The sequence below is a fragment of the Vipera berus genome (genome assembly GCF_964194415.1).
Source record: "Vipera berus genome assembly, chromosome: 14".
NCBI classification, from domain to species: domain Eukaryota; kingdom Metazoa; phylum Chordata; class Lepidosauria; order Squamata; family Viperidae; genus Vipera; species Vipera berus.
In genome coordinates, this window is record NC_138217.1 from 11,210,698 (window position 1) to 11,235,960 (window position 25,263).

General features: G+C 47.5%; 1 protein-coding gene across 2 annotated transcripts in view; it reads right to left on the reverse strand.

Moving 5' to 3' along the window:
* Nucleotides 1-25,263, reverse strand: part of PXN (paxillin) — a 36,779-nt gene that overhangs the window by 3,714 nt on the left and 7,802 nt on the right. The window contains exons 2-10 of one of the 2 annotated variants that reach the window (XM_081339372.1): nt 16,412-16,638; nt 12,586-12,683; nt 11,285-11,424; nt 10,765-10,966; nt 9,847-9,982; nt 2,412-2,582; nt 1,837-2,010; nt 1,116-1,197; nt 282-430 (exon numbers count right to left, since the gene is read on the reverse strand). In XM_081339372.1, coding sequence (XP_081195498.1) covers nt 282-430; nt 1,116-1,197; nt 1,837-2,010; nt 2,412-2,582; nt 9,847-9,982; nt 10,765-10,966; nt 11,285-11,424; nt 12,586-12,683; nt 16,412-16,638 — 1,379 coding nt within the window. Of the gene's footprint in view, nt 1-281; nt 431-1,115; nt 1,198-1,836; nt 2,011-2,411; nt 2,583-4,033; nt 4,785-6,194; nt 6,465-7,615; nt 8,555-9,846; nt 9,983-10,764; nt 10,967-11,284; nt 11,425-12,585; nt 12,684-16,411; nt 16,639-25,263 lie in introns of those variants that run through there. The other variant, XM_081339371.1, reaches the window with a different exon arrangement.

A 25,263-nucleotide genomic window follows, 5' to 3' on the forward strand; every position in this document is an offset into this window, starting at 1 on the left:
ACCGTGCAACCGTCATAAGTACGAGTCGGTTGCCGAGCGTCTGAATTTGGATCACGTGGCCCTGGGGAACGCTGCAACGGTTGAAAACGGTGAAAAAACAGTCACAAAAGTCCTTTTTTCCAGTGCCGTTGTAACTCTGAACGGTCACTCAATGAACTGTTGTGAAGTCGAGGACTGCCTGTATTACTTTGGTCTCAGTTGTTAAACGGGAGAAACCGTTTCCTTAAAAAGATGTTGGAAATGTTGTGAGGGAAAAAAAGGAATGGTGGGGGGTCTCCTACCCGGCAAACGAAACACTCGGGGTGCCACAGGGTGTTCAAGGCCGAAATATAGTTTTCCAAGATGGCACGGGCACATCCGCCACATTTGGGAGCGAACATATCGAAGTAATCTTTGCGGCAATAGGCTTTGCCGTCCTTCTCGTGGAAGCCTAGAAGCCAGACGGGAGAGAAACCTGGTTAATCCATCTGAAGGGCAGAATAATCTATGGTCCATATGCAGTTTAATATAATAACATCAGGCCGACCGTCCAGGAGTAAAGAACACCTCAGTGAAAGAGCTGCCAACAAGTTAACAGTGAACAGCCCCACCAATATAAACTGCGATATAATACAAATATAAATCTAAATATTTATAATATTACAATACATATATGAATTTATATAAAATATATAAATTTATACAAAATATATAAATTTATATAAAATATAATATATAAATTTATATAAAATATAATATATAAATTTGTATAAAATATAATATATAAATTTATATAAAATATAATATAAAAATTTATACAAAATATAATATATAAATAGCCCAATATTCTTACTAGCACTGATGATGAATACTAGCTGGGTAATGAATCGTCTGCAAGAAAACAACCAAACTCATAGAACACAATGAACCCACAATAATCCTCCTCCTCCCTGCAAACCCCCCCTCCCTTCTAGCACTGATGATGTTACCTAGCTGGGCAATGAAACGTCTGCAAGAGAACAACCAAACTTAGAGAATACCAAGGACTCACAATGATCCTCCTCTTCCCTTCAATTCCTGAGGGAAAGTTACACATTTTGGACACGTCAGAGCATCCACAGCAGAGCCCTACTCACCTTCAGGGCCAAAGAAGGCTCCACACTGTGCGCAGAAGAAGTGTTCTGGGTGCCATGTTCTGTCCAAGGCCGTCACCACTTTCTGAGGAGAAGAAATCACCACAGACGATGAACCCCTCATTCCCCATCCAACCTGGTCAATATTCAGAGAGGGTGGAACTCCACTTGTACAATTGACTACTCCAGCCTGATGAGCAGTGAGGGGAATTACAGGCCCTCCTTGATTTACGACCACAGTTGAGCCCACAATTTTCTTGAGACAGATGTGGAGTGGATTTTGTCCCATTTTATGACCTTTCTTGCCACGGTTGTGAAGTGAGCCACTGCCGTTGTTAAGTTAGTGAGACGCTTGTTAAGTTAATTTGCCTCCCCTGTTTGACTTCGCTTGTCAGAAGGTTGCAAAAGGGGATCACTTGAACCCCGGCCACTGCAACCGTCATAAATACGAGTCAGTTGCCAAGTGTCTGAATTTTGATCACCTGGCCACAGGGAGGCTGCAAGGGTCGTAAGCGTGAAAAACGGCCACTAGCCACCTTTTTCATTGCCGCAGTAACAGCGAATGGTCAGTAAATGAATTGTTGTAAGTCGAGGACTAGCTGGACACCCTCCAGCCTGGTCCATGTTTTAGGGATGATGGGAAATCGGGATCTCTAGAGGGAACAGATTAGGGGAAAAATCTGAGTTAATAGAAAACCAAGATTATAAAAAGTCAGGGACTTACATCCAGGATGGGGCCGTTGCAGTAGTAACAGCGAGGCGAAAAGAGGTTGTGATAATCCCTCTCACAATAAGGCTGGCTGTCACGCTCAAAGAAATTCCGGGAGCCAATTTCCTCCTGGCAATGGGTGCAAACAAAATGCTCGGGGTGCCAGGTCTTCCCCATGGCTGTGACAACCTAGGGTGGGAGAAGACAAAGAAGAGTCACCCAGCTGGTTTTCATGTCTAAGGTGGAACTAGAACTCTCCATCCCCTGGTGATTGGCCCAGTGTCACCCAGCTGGCTTTCATGTCTAAGCTGGAACTAGAACTCTCCATCCCCTGGTGATTGGCCCAGTGTCACCCAGCTGGCTTTCATGCCCTAAAGCAGGACTACAATTCACAATCTCCTGGTGATCGATCCAAAGTCACCCAGTTGGCTTTCCTGGCTAAAGTGGAACTAAAACTCACCATATCCTGGTGATTGGCCCCTAGTCACCCAGGCGACTTTCACGCCTGAGGCGGGACTAGAACTCACCGGCTCCTGGATTCTAGTCCTTCACCGCAAGCCCAAATGACAAGAGCTGAGGCTGAGGCTCACCTGCCCGGCAATTGGCTTCTTGCAGGCTCCACACACGCCTTTGGCAACCGTTGCTACCCCAAGTTTGTTCAGGTCAGACTGGAGACTTCCGAGCATGCTGTCCAACTGGCTGCCAGGCTTGGGAGGGGTTGTTGACGGGTAGCTGCCAGCTGATTTTCCCTGAGACATAAACTAAAAAAGAGAGCCAAGCAGACAGCGGTGAGATACGAAACACAACCGTGTCCTTCTAACCGCTGGGACGTCGACGGGCCCTTTTGAATTTCCACACGGGGACTCCTTGGTGCAACTGCAGAAGCTCGCAAAGGATCACACTTGAGGATAGACAGGAGGAGGGGGTGGGGTTGTCAAAACCTGTGTCTGTCTCTCTCTAAGAAAAGGACCCACACATTTTGCAAGCACAGACCACATTCAGAGCACTTCCACACCGCAGGACCCTCCTCGGCGGTCCTACTCGTCCGCTCCCCAAAACACAACGCAGCAATTCTGAACGAGGCTGAGGCTTGAGAAAGGAAACCTTTTCAACTTTCTTGTAAAAAATAATAATTCGATTTTTGTCATGAGAGTTGGAATGCAGGTAGTCCTTGACTTACGATCACATTTGCATCCTAACCTACTAACTCCTAGTAACTTTCATAGGCTTAGAGCAGGGGTAGGCAACCTCGGCTCTTTTATGACTCATGGACTTCAACTCCCAGAATTCCTGAGCCAGCTGACTCAGGAATTCTGGGAGTTGAAGTCCATGAGTCATAAAAGAGCCGAGGGGTTGCCTACCCCTGGCTTAGAATAACTTTCATAGTAATTTATAATTCACTTCTCACAGGGGACTAGCCATTTCACCGGCTCAGGTGCTGAATGTCTATTGCCTTCTCTTTCTCCAGCCCCAAATTTCTCCACGTCCTCGAGAGGGCCATGCCAGCAGACTTCCAAAATTCATGCTAGATTTTTAAAAAGCTGACCCCCATTTCTTTTCAGCTTGCAACGAAGCAGACCAACAAGCCTTAGGAAAAAACCCCCAGCAAACTCCGTTTCTACTAGCCACTTGCAAACTCCATGCAGGCTCCACATTTTTGCCAAAGCCACATTTTCCCACTCAACAGGCTGACGCAGGAATGAAAGCAAAAGTCCTGCCTTCTCAGGAGTAGGTGGGCGAGCAGCAAGGGCGGGGTCCAAAGATGAAATAGGAAGGACCTGAAAAGCAGAATTTCAAGAATGAGCTGGGCAAAGCTGTAACCCTTTAAAAAGGCTGACTGGACTGCTGGATTTTAAGGAGCTTCTGAGTGCCCTGCCTAATTTAAAGACATTATTTTTCTCAGTCGTTGACGGAGATGGGCAGCTACTGTGACTGACTGACTGACAGACATGAATGTATGAATGAATGAATGAATGAATGGGAATGAATGAATGAATGAATGAATGAATGAATGAATGAATGAATGAATGAATGAATGAATGATCCTCTCTCCGGCCCAGGCTGAGAGTTTTAATTGGGGGTTTTATATTTCTTCAGGGATTTAATTTAATCTTTTTTAATTGTTTTAAATTTTGTATCGATGTTTTAAGTACCCTGTAAACCGCCCTGAATCCTATAAATTCAATAAAATTCAAAAAATTCAAATTATGCAACATTTTCATTAATTCTTGGGCCAACTATTCTGGTCAGCTTACAGGATTCTAGGCTGTGCCCCACCTAATGCCTGGAACATTATTTTCTCCTCCTGGAGCTTCAAATTTCAGCCTACCACCTCCCTCAACAAGACACACTCTGGCTGTATCCATTCCAAGTTCCCAGAGTTCCCTAGCCCATGTTGCCATTTGTAGAGGCTTCTGGGAGCTGAAGCCCATACAGCGGAAGGACACCAGGTCAGGGAATTCTGGGATTTAGCCAGGCTTAGTTTCGCGATGGAAAAGGAACTCAATGATGCATCCCGAGTTACGATCGGCGAAAACTTTACTTTCGTGAAGCAGGAGAACACCAAAGAGAGGCCGTGCCTGCTGGGCTGGGGAGAAGGAAGCCTCCTCTGTTTGGCAGCTAACCGACACCAAGGTTTTGGAGGAAGGGGCCTCTCCGGTGGGCTGGGTGGGAATCGGTGTCCGCTCGAGGGAAACTTCTTCCAACAGCAATTCCCACGGTACAGGAGGCTGAGCCAGCTGGGCGGACGGCGCAAAGCGTAGCTGAGGGATACGTGGCGATGCGGGCAAGGCCAGGGGAGGTGGTGGTGGAGGAGGAGGAGGAGCAGATGAGAGAGAAGAAGAGCCCAGAGTGGCTTTGACAGAAGCGGCCTGGGAGACATCTTTTGGAAGCTGCGGTGGAGGAGGAGGTGGGACAGAGACGGTTCTTCTCAGAGGAAGGGGTGACATAGCAGGAATGATAACCTGAGGGGAAAAAAGCAGGAAGAAAGATAAACAGTCCAAAGACAGAAATACTTGAGAGGCACCAGAAGAAGATCGTGCAGGTCAACCTTCTCCAACCCGGGCACTTCTCAAAGGGTGGAGGTCAACTCCAGAAGTCTCACCAACGGACATGCAGGCTGGGGGAGTCTGAGAGTTGAGGTCTACCCTTTTTTGGGAAAGCGAAGGTTTGGAGACACGTAACCGTACCCCTACCTCACCTTCCTGAAGACCATAAAAGCTCCCATCGGAACACAACAATAGCAAAAAAACAGAAAAACGACAACTAGAGGCGCTTCCAAGTAGAAAGAGGAAGCCTGCATCCTTGTGGGCTTTCATCTGTTGAGATCTTCCTGCCCCCAACTGGATGGAAGGGGCTTCAAAAGCCATCTAAGGATGCTAAGCATTCCATCCAAGAAAACGGTGATCCAAGGTCTTGCTTGGAAAAATCCAGGCGGCCTCCCTCTACAGCTTCCAATTTCTAAGGAACTGACCCATGACTGGTCCCTGTTGGGACCCCCAAATCAATCAGAGATGAAAAGAGACCAGAGGGGTACCGATTTCGAGCCAACTAAGCCCCGGTGTGGTGAACTTCAACTGATGGGAATTAGCAGTTTGAGAGCAGAATGAACGTTCCCCCATCTCTCTTACTTCCTAGTAATCAACCAGGAAAACAAGCTTATCTTGAATCTGCTTTTCTGGGCTCCGGAGGGATATTAAGGCCCATTAAAAAATAAATAAATAACGAGAATTGGAAGGGACCTTGGAAGTCTTCTAGTCCGACCCCCTCTCAAGCAGGAAATCCTAAACCATTTCAGACCAATCTCTTCTTTAAAAACCTCCACTGACGGGAGCACCCAACAGCTTCTGGAGGCAAGCCGTTCCACCGGTTAATTGTTCTCACTGTCAGGAAATTCCTCCTTAGTTCTAGGTTGCTTCTCTCCTTTGCTGAGTTTCCATCTGTTGCTTCTTGTCCCGCCTTCGGGCACTTTGGAGAAGAGGTATATTCTCCAAATGTACTTCGGAGAATAGGCCCACAATTTACGAGGCAGGGATTGCCTCTTTTTTTGACACGCAATCTAGGAAGCATCTGCTTTTCTCTCAATTCGGAAGCTGCCTCTGGCAGCTGTCTTGGCCCTCAAAGGGAGGACCTCTGCTCTCTGCCCATTCCTAATTTTCCAGTCGGCCGGCAAGACTCTTTAATGGGCAAAACCTGAAGGGGGAAGCTTAAGAAATGATCTTGGTGTCATCCGCTATAGGCCTAACCAAGAAGAGAGGAGATCCATCTGCCATCAGCCATGGAAATCCTCTCCCTGGACTTGTCAAGAGATGCTCTGCAACCCCAACTATTTTCCTCCTGTCCACTGGAAGACTCTTTCAGAGCTTCCCGGCTACCTTATCAATTTGTTGACTACCATCCTTCTCCTTGTTTTGAGGCCTGGAGGTGATGACGACCCCCTCGGTTAACCAGTCGTCCGGGCTGTGTGGCCAAACTTCCTCTTCCACTTTGCTGATACCCAGCCTGTCCTGAAGTTCCTCGATCAGCCGGTCCTGGGAGACGCTTTTGTGGAAGATGACTGGGCCCAGCTTGCGTCTCGGCGAGAGATCGCGGCACATCGGATGCACGTTGGAGATCTCTCTGGTTTTCCTGATCACAGACTGGATCTTAAGGGGAGGAAAACGTTCGGGTTGAGGGAGCTTCCCCTTGAACTGGACGGCACAGAAGGCAAGGTCTTTGCGTTCGCCGGGGTTAGTTGGTCACAAGCCGGGAAAGCAGGAATGACTTCCTTCCTCAAGAAGAGGACAAGTCTCTTTGGCACAGCCACAAGCAGCCAACCCATCGTTAGGAAAGCTCTCCAGCTGCAGCCCCCTCATCCAGATGTGGGCTACGCTCTGAGCTTGTTTTCTTGCAGACATTTCATTACCCAAGTAGGTAGCAACATCAGTGCTAGTAAAGAGTGGGACTTGCTCTCAGTTCATATTCTGCTGGCTTGCCTGTCAGTGTTCTGAAGAGATTCTTTGACCAACACTGACAGTCAAGCCACTAGAATGTAAACTAAGAGTAAACCCCACTAGCAGTGATGCTGTTACCTAGTCGGATAATGAAACGTCTGCAAGAAAACAAGCAAGCTCAGTGAGCTGCGGGGACCCCTCGTATCAGCCCTGAGCTACAAATATTCTCCTCTGTTGAACGCAAAAATTCAGCTCCTTTGGCCCAATGGAGCAGCCGAGAGTTGGCGAGGGGCTTAGGAAGACCCTTACAACCCCCCAAAATCAACGGAGAAACTGGACACTCCTGGTTCACAGCCATAGGCCTAAGGAACAGACATTTCCCATGGTTTGATCTGAGGCAGGCGGCGACTTTCCACCCCAATCCACAACGGTGTTTCTCAACCTACGCAACTTTTAAGATGCATGGCTGGAGCGCGGAAGCCTCTTTGGAAGTCCATCTCTCTTAAAAGCGGTTGAAGTCGAGAAACCCTGGCGCACAGAAGGTGGTTCCTATCTGGAGGCGAGCCCTATCCTTATCATCTAAGCTGGCTCCATTTCTCTCCAACGAGAGCATCCCAAGAGACCATCCTCTCTTTCTCTGCTCGGCAGAGCGCCCAGCCGAAACCCCAAAACCTATGAAGAGCAACACCAAATGCCACGGGCTGGTTGTATCTATCTAGGAGAAGCATGAGGACGTCCTACATCCGGGGGCCAACTCCAAAAGCACGTTTCATGCGCAGCCCAGCGAGAAGCAGCACGGAGGCATTCCATCCACCGGGAAGACACCAGCTCACTCATCTCTCCCCATTCATTCTTAGGCCTGCCTGGCTCGAAGTGGACATCCTCTCCTCCACAGGGATGGCAAGACCAGCGATACGGCCCAGTTCCTCTTCCCAGACACGTTCTGCGGCCTTTGGAGGACCCGCCAACCCCTTCGGAAGGCCATTCTTTCTGGATCCCCTCTCGGCAACATCAGGACAGCTGTTCGCCCTCACTGGGTCTCGAACCTCGGGCGTCTGGTTTGAGGCCCGCTGCGGCGCAGCCCAGACCGGCTGAGTTTTAGTGCCTGGGAAACTCTCCCATCTTTCTACGTTGAAAAGATCAGGTGGCCCAACCTGGTCCTTCTTGACTGATGTTCTTGGGACCAGCAGAGATGTTTCTGAATGACTCTGCCTGGCGTAACCGATTGTCCTCATTCCGTTTTCCTTGAGAAAAAGAGCTTTGTGGTAAAAGGGTCTCCTCTCTTCCTGTTCTTGGGCAGCCGACGTCTTCAAAAGCCCGCTCGAAATCGAAGGAATGTCCTCCTCAACTTCACGGTTGAGGTTCTCCTTCCAAAGCCCTTCTGGTTTCCTGGGTTTTCGAGTCGGAGTTCCTGCCCCATCCGCACAAATAAATAATGTCTCGGGCTCGGAAGAAGAGGAGACACGTGTCTTCTCAGGGGTGGTTTCGCCAGGCCCATCTGAACTAGGGAGAGGGCCAAACGCTTTACCAAGGGGGGGTTTCATCCAAGCTCCAGCAGGGTGACGATGCAACGTGGTGGAAGAAGGCTCTGGAATCGCGGCCACCGCTAGACCACTGCTTTTCTCATCAATGTGAAGGACCTTCAAGCCAAGAAGAAGCTCGGAACCCAGGTCACGGCCATCGTGTTTCACCCTGGGTGGCTTTGAGGCCAGTGGAGGGACCGTGTGGGATGGAGCTGGGGCAGGAGGTCCAGAAGAGTGTTGCAAGGAAGGCTCAGAGGCTAGAGATATAGTGGAACTGGTCTGAAAGAGAAAGGAAAGGGGGAAGAAGGAAGGGCGGGGAGAGAGAAAGAGAGAGAGAGAGACAAAGGAAGACGGGAGAAAAGATGGAAACAGGATTGAAGGAAGGAGGAAAGAAAAAAGCAAACAGCGACAGAAAAATAAAGAGGGCCCCCGCATTAAACCCACCCGAGTTGATTAAAAACCAAGGAGACCCAGGGGAAAAGGACATTAAAAAATCTTAATAATTCCCAGTCACAAAACAGGTTGTCTTCTCCTTCTTATAGACTAAAGAACACAGGTCTGCCTCCAAGATTGGCCATTTTTAAGACTTGTGGACTTCAGCTTCCAGAATCCCTCAGCTTGGCTGGGGAATTCTGGGAGCTGAAGACCCAAGTCTTAAACGTTGCCAAAATTTGGAGATCCCTGGATCAGATTATGCCAAAATAGACCTCTAACTCAGAGGTCCCCGACCCCCAGTCTGTGGAGTAGTGTCGGGCTGCGGCATGCCAGCAACCGGTCCGCACAAACAAGCAAAGCAGCATCCGCGGGATGCAGGCAGCACACACAACCACCCACCCTCCGTGGACCCGGTCCCTGGTGCCCAAAAGGTTGGGGACCTCTGCTCTAACTTGCAAGGCATGATCTTCTTCCAAAGAAGAAGAGTTGCAAATGCAGAGCGTAGGTTCACGCAGAATTTGGCTCAAGTCAGCAGCCAAAGATGGTGTTCCCTACTGGGTACTGATGATGTTATCTAGTTGGATCATGAAATGTCCGCAAGGAAACAGCCAAGCTCAGAGAGCACCAACGAATCCTCAGCCCTCCTTCTCCTTTTCCTCCTACTCTTCCTCCTCCATCACCACCATCGCCAGCAGCACCACCCGACAAACCCCACTCCCTTCTAGCACTGATGATGTTACCCAGTTGGGTAATGAAACATCTGCCAGAAAAGAGCCACGCTCAGAGAGCACCAAGGACCCCACAATTCTTCCTCCTCCTCCTCCTCCTCTGCTAAACCCCCTCTCTTCTAATAGTGATGATGTTATCTGTTGGGCAATGAAATATCTAAAGACAACTATCAAGCTCAGAGAGCACCAAGGATTCCACAGTCCTCCTCCTCCTCCTCCTCCTTCCCACAAACCCCACTTCCTTCTAGCACTGATGATGTTACCTAGTTGTTACCCAAGATGTTACCCAAGACATCTCGGTTGACGCCAATTTGTGAACAAGGGGTTAAGGGTGAAGATGTGCCAGGACAATCATGCCTAGGCCAGAAAAGGAAGGGTGTGTGTGTGCAAATGATAACAAGGGGGCACCTTGAAGTCTGAAAGGGAAGCCATGAGCTCGTCCAGTTCTCTGGTTGCGGAAGACGCAGAGATGCGGGTCTGTTGCTGGCTGGAGATGAACCTCTGGGGACTGTTCATCTCTCCCTGATTCACAGTAATGGCGGGTCTAGTGGAAGCAAAGGAGACAGAAAGGGTCACCTGAGATGGGCTTCCAGGAACAGAGAGAAAGACCCCTGCCCACCCACCCCCATCCCAGCCCCCTGTGGCCTTAGCCTTTCCAGGGAGAGCAGACAGGTCCAACCCACAGCCCACAGGCAGCTAGAAACACGACCCTCACAAGGTAATAAGAAATATTAAGAAATAAAGGTAATTTATTCTTGCTGTACATTTAACTATATTAACTTCATTAACTGGATTACAGGTAGTTCTCCACATAGAACCATTCCTTCAGGAACTCTGGGAATTGAAATCCACTCATCATAAAGCATGTGGCTAGGGAATTCTGGGACTTGAAGTCCACCCATCTTAAAGCATCCTGGCCAGGGAATTCTGGGACTTGAAGTCCACCCATCTTAAAGCATCCTGGCCAGGGAATTCTGGGCGTTGAAGTCCACCCATCTTAAAGCATCCTGGCCAGGGAATTCTGGGGCTTGAAGTCCACCCATCTTAAAGCATCCTGGCCAGGGAATTCTGGGCGTTGAAGTCCACCCATCTTAAAGCATCCTGGCCAGGGAATTCTGGGCGTTGAAGTCCACCCATCTTAAAGCATCCTGGCCAGGGAATTCTGGGGCTTGAAGTCCACCCATCTCAGAGTTGCCAAGGTTGAGAGAGACTGTTTCTTCCAATGGGAGACACCATGAATTCCGCTCTCTCTCTCTCGCTCTCTCTCTCTCTCTCCAGAAACCAGCCCAGCCTCGCCGGAGGGATAGTAGTCAGGTGGATACTCACACTGGGCTGGGCACGGAGCTCTCCAGCTCATCCAGAAGGCTCTCCACGCTGGGGCAGACTTCTTCCGCCCCGGGCCCTCCGTTCCACTTGGCCTTTTCTTTCGCCGCAGCCGTCGGCTGTGCGGTCAAAGAGGTCGTGTTCTCCAGGAGGCTGTAGTGAGAGCCGGTCCCACCAGGCCGCGAGGGGCTTCCCGGGCTTTCATCTGACCAGTGTGGGGGGGGGGGGGAACACCACAGAGAAGACTTGGAAGCGCCTTTCCCCATCCAAAAGGCAGCCGGGTGACTCGCTTTAACGACCGTGGCCGGAAAGGTCGTAAAGCGAGGCAAAACTCACTGAATTTCTCGCTTCTCACATCTCGGGCTCCCATCGGGATCGTGGGATGAGGACTACCCTGTGCAGCCCTCCCAGGATCAGGTTGTGCTGCTGCTCTCCTCCTTCCCCCCCCTTTCCTCTCCCCCCCACCCTTCCTCCCCAGCCCCCCCCCACCACCACCCCGATCCTAGAGCCCAGCCCCTCATACCTGTGGGACTGCCAGGTGAGGGGTTGTGTTGGACAGCGTTCAGTTCCAGGAGGAGCCGGTCCAGTTCGGACAGGTTATTGCCTAAGGAGGAGCTCATCAGGGTGGGAGATGGTTCCGCAGACTTCTGTTTATTGGGGAAACTGGAGTTTGGGGGATAAATGCAGGGTCAGTTTGAAGGGACCCCTAACCAGCTGCACTCTGATCAAACAGGTTCCCTTCCCTCCTTCCTTCCTTCCCTCCTTCCTCCCTCCCTCCCTCCCTCCCTTCTTCCCTCCCTTCCTCCCTTCCTTCCTTCCTTCCTTCCTTCCTTCCTCCCTCCCTTCCTCCCTCCCTCCCTTCCTGTCTTACTCCTTTTTCCTCCCTTGCTCCTTTTCTTTTCCTTTCCTTCCTTCTTCCCTCCCTCCTTCCACCCTCTTATTCCTTTTCTCTCCCTCCTTTCCTTCCTCTTTTCCTTCTTTCCTCCTTCCTCCTTCCTCTTACTCCTTTTTCCTTCCTCCTTCCTCCTCCCTTCCTGTGTCTTACTCCTTTTCCCTCTCCTCCTGTTTTCCTTCCTGCCTCCCTCCTTCCTTCCGCTCTTCCTGTTACTCCTCTGTCTCTCTTTTGTTTTCCTTCCGCTCCCTCCCTCCCTCCCTGTCTTGCTCTCTTTGCCTCCCCTCCCTTCTCCCTTCCTCTCTCTCCCTTTATTTTTCCGTTCCTCTCTATTTCTCCCTTCCCTTCCTTCCTTTTTCCCCTCCCTCCCCTGTCTTTATTTTTTACATGTTCGTTTTTTCAAATAGGAGCCACAAGAGCGAGGCAGGTGGGAAAGGTTGGCAAAGGCACAGCAGTAGTAGAAGAAGCTGCCTTATGCTGGCTTGCTGGCATGTCGCAATAAGCTGTGGTTTGTTTACCCAGGACACTTGGCCGGATGCCTAGAACGCCCAAACACCAATCTAAACAATTGGTGTGAGTTACAAACGCAGCCTCTCCCCTTCAGCTTGACCACAGGGGCACTTCCCAGCCCCCTCTGACACCCAGGGGCTGAACTAGCTAGATAACACAAGGAACAACGGATGGAAACTCATCAAGGAGAGAAGCAACCTAGAACCCAGGAGGAATTTCAGGGCAGTGAGAACAATTAACCAGCGGAACGGCTTTGCCTCCGGAAGTTGTGGGTGCTCCATCCCTGGAGGCTTTTAAAGAAGAGACTGACAGGCCAGAAACGGTCTAGGCGGCTCTCCCGCTTGAGCTGGGGGCTGGACTAGATGACCTCCAAGGTCCCTTCCAACTCGGTTATTCTGATAAAGGTGTGGAAAATAGAATACCTATAGACGTGTTCCTCGTCACCGGCCCGTGAGGGAGAGATGGAGCACTCTCTGGATGCAGAGGCACTGGAATTATACGTAGGAGACGGAGACTGCGGCTGCAAAAAAAATGGACATTTTATTTAAAGACAGGCTAGGATCACCAGCTCCGTTGGTCAACATTCCTACTAGAGGATCCAACTAGAAAAGACAGCTGCGGGAGCTACACCGGCGGTCCTCGACCTACGTCCACAACTGAGCCCCAAATGTGTGACTTACGACCGATTTCCCATGCTTACAATCACTGCAGAGCATCATCCCCCATCATGGCCACGCGGTCAAAATTCAGACACTTGGCAACCGACTCATATTTACAACGGTCACGGCGCCCCGGTTTCCCTTCACAACCAAGCCACTAATTCCACAATTGCAGTGTGGTTCACTTAAAACCGCTGCGGCAAAAAAGGTTGTGAAATGGGGCAAAGCTCCCTCCGTCAAGGTCTCGTTTAGCAACATACATTTTGGCCTCCGTTGTGGTCCTAAGTTGAGGACTTCCTCTGTGTGTGTGTGTGTGTGTGTGTGTGTGTGTGTGTGTGTGTGTGTGTGTGTGTGTGAGGGAGGGATGGAAGCCCAGGTCATTGTGAGAAGCAGCTTCTCTGTAGTAATCCTGCGTGGCAAAAATCTCGGCACGGGAAGCAAACAGGAAACAGAGAAAACAATGACAGCTTCTGCTTACGATCCGTCCCTTACTCCTTTCCGGAAATACAACTCACGTTTCAGCTCCTTTCTTCTTCTTGGATTTTACAGTTGGTCCTCAACCTACGACAGCTCATTTAGAGACCGTTCAAAGTTACCGCAGATCTGGGAAAAGTGACTTTCACACTTAACAACCTTTGCAGCATCCCCGTGGCCACGTGATCAACACACACACACACACACACACACACAAAAGAAAAAACTTTTAAACGGCCAGCGATAAAATAGGAACATTCCTGTGCCGAATCAGGAAACGCTCGCCTCCATTGTGAGAAGAGGAGTCAGCATTTAAATCCTCACCGGATGTCAGACACAATGAGCTCCCCACGGCTAACACAACACAACGCAACTCCACTTCACAAAGCTACAGCCAAAAGCAGCTTTCGTCCAATGAAGTCAAGGAAGCAGCAGATCTTTAACGCCACTTCCAGCTGCTAAGGAACCGCCAAAGGGAAGACTTGGAAAAGGGATTGGAAATCTCTAGAGAGAATTCTCGACTTACAACCACTTGTTTAGTGACCGTCTGAAGTCACAGGGGAAAAAGTGACTTATGTCTAGTTTTCACACTTCACGACCGTACACAGCGTCCCCACGGCCACGTGGGGATCAGATTCAGAGGCTTGGCAACTGACTCGTATTTATGACGGTTGCAGTAGGGTCCCGGGGTCTCGCGATCCCCTTTTTGCGACCTTCTGACAGGCGACGTCAACGGGGAAGCCCCCTTCGCTTAAGAACTCTGTAGCTGACTTAACAACTGCAGTGCTTCGCTTGTGAGAAAGGGCGTAAAATGGGGGGCAAGGCTCACTTGAGAAACATCTCGCTTAACGACAGATTCAGGACTCCGTCGTGGGCATAAATTGAGGACTGCCTGTATTCCTAGGATCCAAGCTGGACTGTGGTGAAGGAGAAGCCGAGCCACTGAAACCAGGAATATGAGTCAGAAACTCCTCTGTGAGCAATAATTAAGCTCTTTATGCCAAACGGCCACGAAGGATCCCCTGAGTTAACAACATTAGTGTGATGACGTTGTAGCAGAGATGCTTTTCAAGGGACTCATGAAGAGATTGGTTTGAGAGAGAAAGAGAGGGCAGAAATGAAATCAGGCTTACATTCTATTTGGAAGCGGGGAAAGGATGTTTCTAACTTATTACTGACGGATTTGTTGTTACCCTGGCCACCGTCCTCGAGTTATGACCCTAATGGAACCAGTCCATTAGGGTCTTACGTCGTGACAGCTGCAAAGCACAACTACTGACCCGATTTTTTCTGCATTGGTGGTTAAGCGAACCCAGTCGTTTCCGACTCTAGGAGCTGGCGTTCATCTGTTTCTTAGCCAAGGGAGCCAGCTTTGTCCAAAGACGCTTCTGGGGTCACGTGGCCAGCACGACTATACTCTGAGATCCACGGAATGCTATTCCCTTCGCACCGAAGTGGCACCTAGTTATCTACTTGGATATTCAGGCTTTCGGACTGCTCAATGGGAAGGAGCAAGGAACAAGAGCTCACCCCATCGCGCGGCGCTGGGTCCCGAGTCTGGGCTGTCAGCTTTGTTAGGCATATGGTGTTAGCCTACAATGTTGGGTTGAAAATATATTAACCATAATGCTATGTCTTTAAGAAGTTAATTGGCCAATGGGTGTGTAAGTGTTCTCATGGCCATAAGAGGAAGCTAGGAACGTAGCTTCTTTCTCTCTCTGAATTCACTGCTCTCTACTGTTACTGTTTTTGCTCTGCTGTTGGTTTACTACTGTTGTAAACCTGAACTGTGTATTGACCTCTGGACCGGTAAGAAGACTTTGTAGTTTGGATTACTCCTTGGACTGTTGCTATTGTGTATGACTTGGACTGTTTATTTTTGACTGTGCATTTTTGTTCTTACACCACCTCAAAGTAAAATACTTTTTGCTTTTAGAACTCAGTGTATTTCTGTGTGTGACTTTTACTGCTCTCAGTGCCCTTCCTTGTCTGTGCAACTCTTTGGTAGCACAAGGAGACCTCTGCACAACAAATTCCTTAACAAGCTTTCGAGCTGACAAGCTCAGCATCTTTAACCACTGAGCTAATCATCAATAACAATCAATAATATTTACTTTGTCAGCAAAATTTAGAAGAACACAACCAAGCCGAGGCAGATCAAAACAATAATATCGCTTTAGTTTTTAGTTTTGTTTTTGCTCATTATTTTTATAAATAACTCAAGGTAGTGAACATATCTAAGGCTCCTTCCTGCACCCATAGTAACTACTAGCTGAGTAAACCACAAAGTGCAACTTTGACTCCTCTGGAACTGCGTCAGCACAATTGTTACTTGAGTGATAAACCTAAACCGTGAACAGGAACAAAATTATAAAACTAAAAACGATGTATTCCCCTACAATTAATAGTTACAATGCATCAAACCAAGTCGTATTTTAAAACAAAGGTAAATATGTCTTTGGCCAATTGTAGCTGCTTTTCAGGTTGTACAGCTACACAACATACTGCGCACGTAATGAAGGGTTTTAAATTCTGAAGGAGGAAATTCAGGTGAAATTTATCTGGCCTCCCCAGAAGGAAATTTATGCAGACGGAGCTATAAAATTTACAGTCATAATACATGTGAAAAAGTTTGAACTTCTGGTCCAATGCATTTCGGACCCAGGAATTTTGCCATGCAGGTAAGTCCTCAGCTTTATGGCCAGAATTAAGCGCAACATTTCTGCTGCTAAGCAACGAAGCCGTTAAATGAATCACGCCCCCTTTTGCAACCATTCTGGCCACCGTTCAGCAAATCGCTAAAGTTGTTAAAGGAATAAGCGAATCCAGTTCTTCCTAATTTGCTTTTCTCATCACAAAGACAGGCCAGTGGCCAAAACCCCCAGATTTTGAACACGTGACCCTGTGGATGCTGCAACGGTTGTAAATATGAGGACCGGTCGTTAAGTCCCATTCTTTTCAGTGCCGTTGTGATTTCAAACAGTCACTAAACGAATCCTGGTAAGGTGAGGTCTTACCTGTACTTCTCTCGAAGTGCAGGAGGAAGACCGTTAAAGCTAGACAGAAGGAAGGCGATTCTCGGGGTGTGGAGAGTTAGATTTAGTAAATAAAATACCTGCTGTTGGGGGTTTCTGGGAAGGACGGGGTGCCATTGCTCTAAGGAGATGCTCACAGCCCCGTTCAAGGCCTCGGTGGAAGGAGGAGGAGGTACCGGCGGTGGCAGAGAGACTTCTTGGTAAGTGTGGTTTCCAGTTGGATAAGAATACGAGGTTTCCTCCGACAGAAACACCGGCCGTTTGGAGATATGGGAGGTCGTGGATTCCAGATCAGCCAGCAAGGCATCTGCACAAAAAGCCACAAGCAAAAGGAGATTCGTTGCATTGACGTCACCAGAATTACTTCGCCGGCAGGAACCTTAACCCCTTTAACCAAGTTTCCAGTTCAAGCATTCGCTACGCTACCCGATGACTCCCACGGGGGGTCCCGAGGAAGCCCCCGCTTTGATCCATAATTAAAAGTCTTCTTTAGCTGTAGAACTCAAGTAGATCAAAAGGCCGGGCCCGATTCCCCCTCCCGAAAAGAAAAATGCTTTGAACGCTGAAAAATAAAAGCGGAGAGAGAGGTGCCACAGCTCAGCACTGGCAGCCGCCCTGCTCAAGAGGAACTGAGAGAGGCCTGAGACAGCTAAAGTCTGAGAGCGGCTAATTACTAGTTTTGGCACCGTGAACCCAGTCAAAACGTGGCCGCAAGCAAGCCTGGGGGCCAAACAGAGATCTCTGAATCAGCCAGAAACCTAGGAAGAGTCATCGCTGTGAAAAGATGGGTCTCTTCCATCTGCTTTCCAGATGCAGAGGGTTAACGTGGGCTGCAGGTAACTGCGATCCGGTTTCCTTAAACATGTTGGGTCAGATTGCAAATTCCTAAGGAAAGAATTAGTCTCTCCTTAAGTAAGGCAAACGTGGTTACCTTTCAAAGAGGCAGGAAGGAAAAGTGGAACGTGGAGGGGCAGGGCTTTCAATCTGTAATTTTCCGGCCTTTTTCCATAAAAAAATAATAATACTAACATAGGCAGAAGAAACCCAGTGCCAAGATTAACCAGCTTGGTCTTTCACAGAAAAAGGCAGACCAATATGTGGGGCCCTTGGTGCTCTCTGAACTTGTTACGTTTGCTTGCAGACATTTTATTACCCAACTAGCAAACATCTTCAGTGCTAGAAGGGAAGGGGATATGGAATATGCCAGGCATGGTTGTCACAGTGCAACCAACTTCAATTTGGGGTGCCCTCCGGATAACGTACTCAACCTTCCAACGTACATGAGATTCTTCCAAGGGAATGAAGTTTTAGGGTGACTTTTGTTGACGTAGTTTTGCATTAGAAAGGAGTTAAACAGAGAATAGGGGGGGAAAAATCTGACTATATGTTGTGAAATTAAAGAGTTTTCAACACGTTAGGTGCATTTGTAGATTAGAGCTGGAAAACGCCAAGCATTTAGCTGCACGTGACTGTCTCTCACTGTGGACTATTTCCATTCAGGAAACTGCGTGTCTCCTGCAAGGATATCCGTGCATGTAACACACACACACACACACACACACGTTTTTTCAAGTAAAAAGCAGCAAGGAGGAAGTCCAGTTGCCTTTTGGGGGGGAAAAAAGCACCTTTGGGACAACCATGACCTGGATGATGGAGAATCATCTACTTCCAGATGTGTTGCAACTTCTACACACCATCCTTGCAGAGAAGGATGGCAGGAGAAGCTGTGCGTTTGTATGTATTTGTGTGTGTGTGCGTGTATCCAGGAGGGGAAACACTGGTGTAGATCCCTTTAAAACTTTCTTTTTTCCCCCTTTACCCAACACTTTCCCCTTCCCTTTTTCCTCCCCTATTTTCCTCCCATTTCCTTTTGTATGGCTGAAGTATAGTATACAGCCATTCGCCTGAAATGGTATAGGGTTTCCTGCCTGAGCAGGGGGTTGGACTAGATGACCTCCAAGGTCCCTTCCAACATTATTATTATTATTATTATTATTATTATTATTATTATTATTATTATTATTATATTATCAACTAATAGATGAATAGATATTGAAGAGGGGAAAAAGAGACGAGATGAGGTTAACCGGAAAGCTGCTTGTTCACAGTACAGGCAACAAACACACAAGCAGAGACAAAGGGGCAGGTCTCAACCCTGGTGTAATTTTCTTCTGCTTCTTTTCTCCCTGCCTGAACAAACGAAACTGCCGGAAAACGAGGGATTCTGTCCTCCGGCTCTCTCAACGCGCCCTCCAGGGCAAGAAACTCTAGCTGGTTCCCTGCCAGCTGCCTCCAGGGAAGAAAATTATAGCAAGCAGCCCTCTTAAATATACAATATTCGGAAACAACGCAGCTTGCAAGACAACGGTGCCCGCAGGCAGGGGATTAAATTAGATCCCTAATTGCCCTCCCTAATTAAGGAGACTCAAAGGATGCCGTCAGTCCTAGCGTGCAAATACAGGCAGCCCTTGACTTAGGACCGCAATGGAGGCCCCTCCTCCCCCCCGAGTTTTTGTTGCTGCTGAGCAAGACGGTGTTTAGGTGAGTTTTGCCCCATCTTGCTTGCCACGGTTGTTGAGTGAATGAATCAATGCGGTTGTTAAGTTAGGAACCCCGCTGTTAAGTGAATCTGGCTTTCCTCATTGACTTTGCCTGTCAGGTCACAAAAGGGGACCGTGTGAGGCTGGGACAGTCCGAGGAGGAAGGAGGAGGACTGTGGGGTCCTTGGTGCTCTCTGAGCTTGGTGGTTCTCTTGCAGACGTTTCATTAGCCTACTAGGTAACATCATCAGTGCTAGAAGGGAGGGGGGTTTGTGGAGTGAAGGAGGAGGAAGGGGAGGAGGAGGAGGACTGTGGGGTCCTTGGAGCTGTCTGAGCTTGGTGGTTCTCTTGCAGACGTTTCATTAGCCTACTAGGTAACATCATCAGTGCTAGAAGGGAGGGGGTTTGCAGGGAGGAGGAGGAGGAGGAGTGTGGGGTCCTTGGTATTCTCTGAGCTTGGTGGTTCTCTTGCAGACGTTTCATTAACCTACTAAGTAACATCATCAGAAGGGAGTGGGGTTTGTGGACAGGAGAAGGAAGAGGAGGGGGGGAAAGGAAGAGCAACGGCTGTTCTCTTAAGTCCTGCATTCTTTGACTGAGAGTCAATGTTTAAACAGACTTTATGAGTCACCCTTGAGGTGTGTCCAAACACTTCCCTACAGGCAATGATTATTCATGCTCTTTTTCTCTCTCTCTCTCACACACACACACAGAGCCCTAGCCTCATTCCATCAAAACTACAAGTTCTCCACCGCAAAGCAGGCCAGGGAAAGCAGAATCGACAGAATTTCCGATCTGAAAGGGACCTGGGAGGTCTTCTAACCCTAACCCGCTGCCCAACCCAGCATGATGTGGCCAATGGAAAGCCAGGAAGGACACCCATTTTCCTCAGCAGGAAGTTGCTGACGTTAGGGATTTAAAGCACTCGGCCCCCTTCCTTTCTTAGATCAATCGAAGATTCTGGTTCCGGAACCGATTGTCAATATCAGAGTGGTCAGGATGCTCTTTCGAAAAATCAATTTATGTATATCCAGTTACTTCTGTAGTCCACAAGATGGGGCAGGCTGACTAGGCATAAAAAAAGAATACAGGGCAGCAGAATTAGCCATTTGCTGATAAAATCAATGCGGCTGGGCAGTAAAGCACTCCGATTTGGGGGGGAAAAAGAGAGAGAGAGAAATGAACATGTCAGAGAGAAAGAAAACCTTTACACAGATGCTGAGAGAAAGAGAGAGGCTAATCACAGTTGGAAGATTATTTGACCAAGATTTGAAGGCTACATACGTATCACGCAGATATGGGTAACCAGATCCCCCAAATATAATAAGGCTCTCCAGATGTGTGGCTGAGAATTCTGGGAATTGAACAGGTAGCCTTTGACTTACGACCATAATTGAACTGGCTAAAAAGGTGATAAAGGTGGGACACTGCAACTATCCAAAATACGTGCCGGTTGCCAAATGCCTGATTTTATTTTATTTTTATCACGTGGCCAGGGGGATACCGAGACAGTCGTACGTCCAAGGACTGGTCACAAGTCCGTTTGACTAAAAGAGCTGTTGTAAGTCAGGGACTACCTGTATTTGTTAAAATAATAATAATAATAAAGGTGGGAAATAAAATACACAAATGCATAAATCCTAAACAAGCCAGGATCCAAATCTCCATTTCTCAAGCCTTCATTTATCTGTATCTGGAGGCTGCTAATCTTTGAACCCAGGGTGAATCAACCGATCCAGATGGAATCCAGACTTCAGCAACCTGGTAAGCCGTTTAGTCATCTCCTGAAGCAAAATCCTTCAGGTATGGCATTTTGATCTGATTGCACAATGGATAGATTGCAACATTGCGCTGAACCTTGCACATCCTCTCCTACATACAACATACGTACCTGCACATGTAGGGAACAGTTAAGGAAGGTATAGGCGAGGAGGCGGAAAGCTTTAAGTTTGGTATCCGCAGGGGTGTATTTGTAATAGTGTGCAAAATATACCTTCCCAATGTGTTAAAAGACAGACACCGTTGGCTAAACGGTGTTGGCTGGGGGAGCCCAGAAGGAGAGCCTGTTTTGGGGGTGACCCCCACCATTTGGCCCTTCTCTGCTGGCTTTGTAGACTTGATCTTGTACCTGAATCTGGAGCCCTAAGTGTGAGGGAGAGCCGTCTCCTGGCTGTGTGGATAATTGGTTGGATAATTACAATTAATCGCAATTACAGACTTCAGTCTTGAACTGGTAGAACGGAGGGAGTATAAAAATGCCCAGTATATGTTTATACAAACAAAACAAATTTACTGGCAGTTTAAATAGAATGAAGGGAGGGAGGGAAGAGTAGAAAGAAAAAGAGAGAAAGAGAGAAAGAAAGAAAGAAAGAAAGAAAGAAAGAAAGAAAGAAAGAAAGAAAGAAAGAAAGAAAGAGGAAAGAAGAAAAAAGAAGAGATATAGGGAAAGGGAAAGGGAACGGGAAGGGATAAGGGAAGCAAAAATATTGGGTTTCTTCCCCCTTTTATTGAAAATCCCTTCCCAACAGGTGAGATGAAGTTTCATCCTTGGGAATTGGCGATCAGCGTTCAGCAGAAAGGATCCAGTTCCACAGAGCGATCCAGCCATCTCCATAAGCAAGCTCTTTTCTTACAAGCATTCTTTCTCTATCTAGATCCCTCCCATATCAGAGAGGGCAAAAAAGTTCACTCATTCCAAGGTTTAGCCCTCAGCAATCCCTGCACGCTGGGGCTAGCGAGCTGAAAAACGCAGCGACCTCAAACAGAAGCAGCAACCAGACAGATTTCCTTCTCTTTCCGCACTAAACCGAGCGGAGACCCCGAAAGCTTTTCATAGCCATGAAGGATCTCTGCTCCCACCGAATTATAGTCTCATAGTTTCTCTCTAGCTAGTCAAACCTCCAAGGCTAATTGCCTCTGGAGATTGTCAAGTCATCCAGGATATTGTTGTCCCAAAAGTACTTTTTTCAAAAGGCAACTGGACATTTTGGGGGGTTTCCCCCCCCCCTTGAAGGATGTATATTCCTTGATCCTTCCTGCTTTGCTCATCCTTGACTCAGCCTTCCATCCTTCCGAGGTAGGTAAAATGAGGACCCAGATTGTTGGGGGCAATTAAGCTGACTTTGTAATAATGCCGCTTGGGGTGTGTGTGAAAGCCCTAATAAGCAGGCATATCCATAGAATGAAGGCTACTGCTAAGCTTGTAAGCCGCCCTGAGTCTTCGGAGAAGGGCGGGATATAAATGGAATTAAAATAAAAATAAAAAAAATAAAATCCAGATGAGTGCAAGGAACATCAATCCTTCATTTCTCCACCATTCAGTCAGAACTGAAGAAGCTTCCTGGATGAGAAGCGAAACGTCTTCAAGAGAGGGGGGGGAAACCCAAGTCCAGTTGCCTTTTGGGAAGGAAAAAAAAAGCGCCTTTGGATTCCAGGGCTAGTTTTAACATTGTACAGCACGGAAGGACAAGAGATGCTGTCTTCCACCTCAAAAGAGGATTTATATCGGTGTTTTTCAGCCTTGGCAACTTTGAGATGGGTAGGCTTCAACTTCCAGAATTCATGCTGGCTGGGGAATTCTGGGAGCTGAAATCCACACAGCGTACAGTTGCCAAGGCTGAAAAACATTGATTTATATACATGGAGTATAAAAGGACATTAGTGGAAAGCAGTATAAATATGGGCTAATAAAGAAAAAGCACGGGGTTAGGCAGCATTTGCTAACATATTTATTGAGCACAAAGGAATTAAGAAACTGGATAGGATAGGATAGGATAGGATAGGATAGGATAGGATAGGATAGGATAGGATAGGATAGGATAGGATAGGATAGGATAGGATAGGATAGGATAGGACAGGACAGGACAGGACAGGATAGGATAGGATAGGATAGGATAGGATAGGATAGGATAGGATAGGATAGGGGAGGGGAGAGGAGGGGAGGGGATATGGAAAGAGTAGAGTAGAGTATAGAATAGATTAACAGAAAGAATAGAATAGAATAGAATAGAATAGAATAGAATAGAATAGAATAGAATAGAATAGAATAGAATAGAATAGAGTAGAGTAGAGTAGAGTAGAGTAGAGTAGAGTAGAAGGCTGAGTGCCTTACTACTACCAACCACCACAAGAAGAATTAAACATGCCTACAACCCAAGACTTTCCTTACATGCTTTTGCAAAAGGTGGGAAAGGACTGCCCGAGGAATGAAATTTACAGTGGGGGGAAGTAAGAGGACTGGCATTTTGCTAGAGACAAAAGACTTGGTGTTGTCAGCCAGTGGAGTGTGTAGGAGATGAACAATTCCTTCCTTATGCCGGCAGAGCCGGGGCACTTTGGTGTGGGCTCTTGTGAAGTCTCTCCAGTGCGTTTGTGCCTTCCCAACAAGGACAAGTCAAGGTTATGCGGGAGAACTTCTACGCTGGGGCCAGAATTTAGATGCAGAGTTAAGTAATATGCCTTGACTTGTTCAGCGAACATTAACTGGGCGTTACCATCATCTAGATCGGGTTTTCTCAATCTGGACCGCTTTCAGTTGCATTGGTTCCAATTCCCAGAATTTACCAGCTTGGAAAAATAACACCTTATACTGTACGCTATACTGTAGCTACCTGGTCTCTTAGTTTATTTCTGAGTCTCATCCCAAAATTAGTCATGATCTTATAAGGCTTTTCATGGCTTATTGTCAGGAGAGGTTAGTCTTCCCTGACCTCTGGAGACCTAGGGTACATTTGTAATTTTTTTTTTGGAGTGTTCACAGTCAAGAGGGGCTTGATCTATTCTCCAAAACACCTTGAGGCCAGGAAGAGCGACCCAGCCTAGAAGGAGAAATTCCCTGACGTTGAGAACAATTATTCAACTTGAGAACAATTATTCAACGGAACAGTTTGCCTTCAAAAGTTGTGGGTGCTCCATCACTGGAGCTTTTCAAGAAGAGATTGGACAGTCACTGGTCCTGCTTGAGTTAGGGGGGTGGGGTGGGGTGGGGTTTGGACTAGAAGACCTCTGCAAAGCCCTGTCCTTCTGTTATAATAGCTTTCTATGTGGATTGATTCTGGAGTGACTTCTGAAGGAACCATCGGAAACCCTTACAGAGAAACAGACGCCCATGGTTTTTTTTTAAAAAACAACAACAAAAGGCCGTGTCCCTCAACGTGTCTGCCCGCCATCATTAGCCCTGATGACAGAACCCTCATTTAAGGAGGACACAACCCCAACCGTAACTTAATCCACAGCAGGACTATTTTACGTGCTGAGCAACTGTTGAGGAATGGAGAATGTCGGTATATTTATCCCCTGAACATGCATGCGTTCAGATAGGACATTGGCCCTCGCTGCTAAAAGAGGAAGCTCAGGCGCGGGAGAAAGACAGGATCCTCTTTAGGAACAGGCAGAAAGAAATCTTTAAATCTGAATAAAACTGCCCCTCCCCCCCACACCCCCCAGGACTGAAAGTAGAGAAAGAATGACAAGAGTGGAAACAATAAAATTCCCTCAAGCCAAAAAAGGACTAACTGGAATTCCTCCCAAAGGATCTTTCTCTCTTTGCCATTGAAAATGAAGAGAACAGGATAACAGAATAACAAGAGTTGGAAGGGACCTTGGAGGTCTTCTAGTCCAACCCCCTGCTCAGGCAGGAAATCCTATACCATTCCAGACAAATGGTTGTCCAAAATCTTCTTTAAAACTTCCAGTGTCGGAGCACCCACAACTTCTGGAGGCAAGTAGTTCCACTGGTTAATTGTTCTCCTTAGTTCTAGGCTGCTTCTCTCTTTGATAAAGTTCCATGTTAGTTCTTGTGCTGGCCTTAGGTGCTTTTCGTTGACCCCGCTCTTCTCTGTAAAAGCTCTTCAATTATTTATTTATTTATTTTAATTCCATTTATATCCCGCCCTTCTCCGAAGACTCAGGGCGGCTTACAAGCTTAGCAGTAGCCTTCATTCTATGTATATGCCTGCTTATTAGGGCTTTCACACACACCCCCAAGCGGCATTATTACAAAGTCAGCTTAGCGTTGTTGTTGTTGTTGTTGTTGTTGTTGTTGTTGTTGTTATTATTATTATTATTATTATTATTATTATTATTATTATTATTATTATTATTATCCAACACAAGCTATCAGAAGGATTAAAATGCAGGTACTCCTTGGCTTACAAAAGTAACTGTTCAAAGTTACAACAGCATTGAAAAAGAGAGAGACTCACAACTGTTTTTCACGCTTTACGACCGCTGCAGCATCCCCACGTGATCAAAATTCAAATTGTAACTTCGGACCTCACTAAATAAACTGCTGTGTGAGTCAAGGACCAGCTGCATTAAGCAAGGTCAGAGTGGATAACCACAACTTACACACCCAGATCTGCTGTAGCTAAAACATTGAATTACTTACAGCA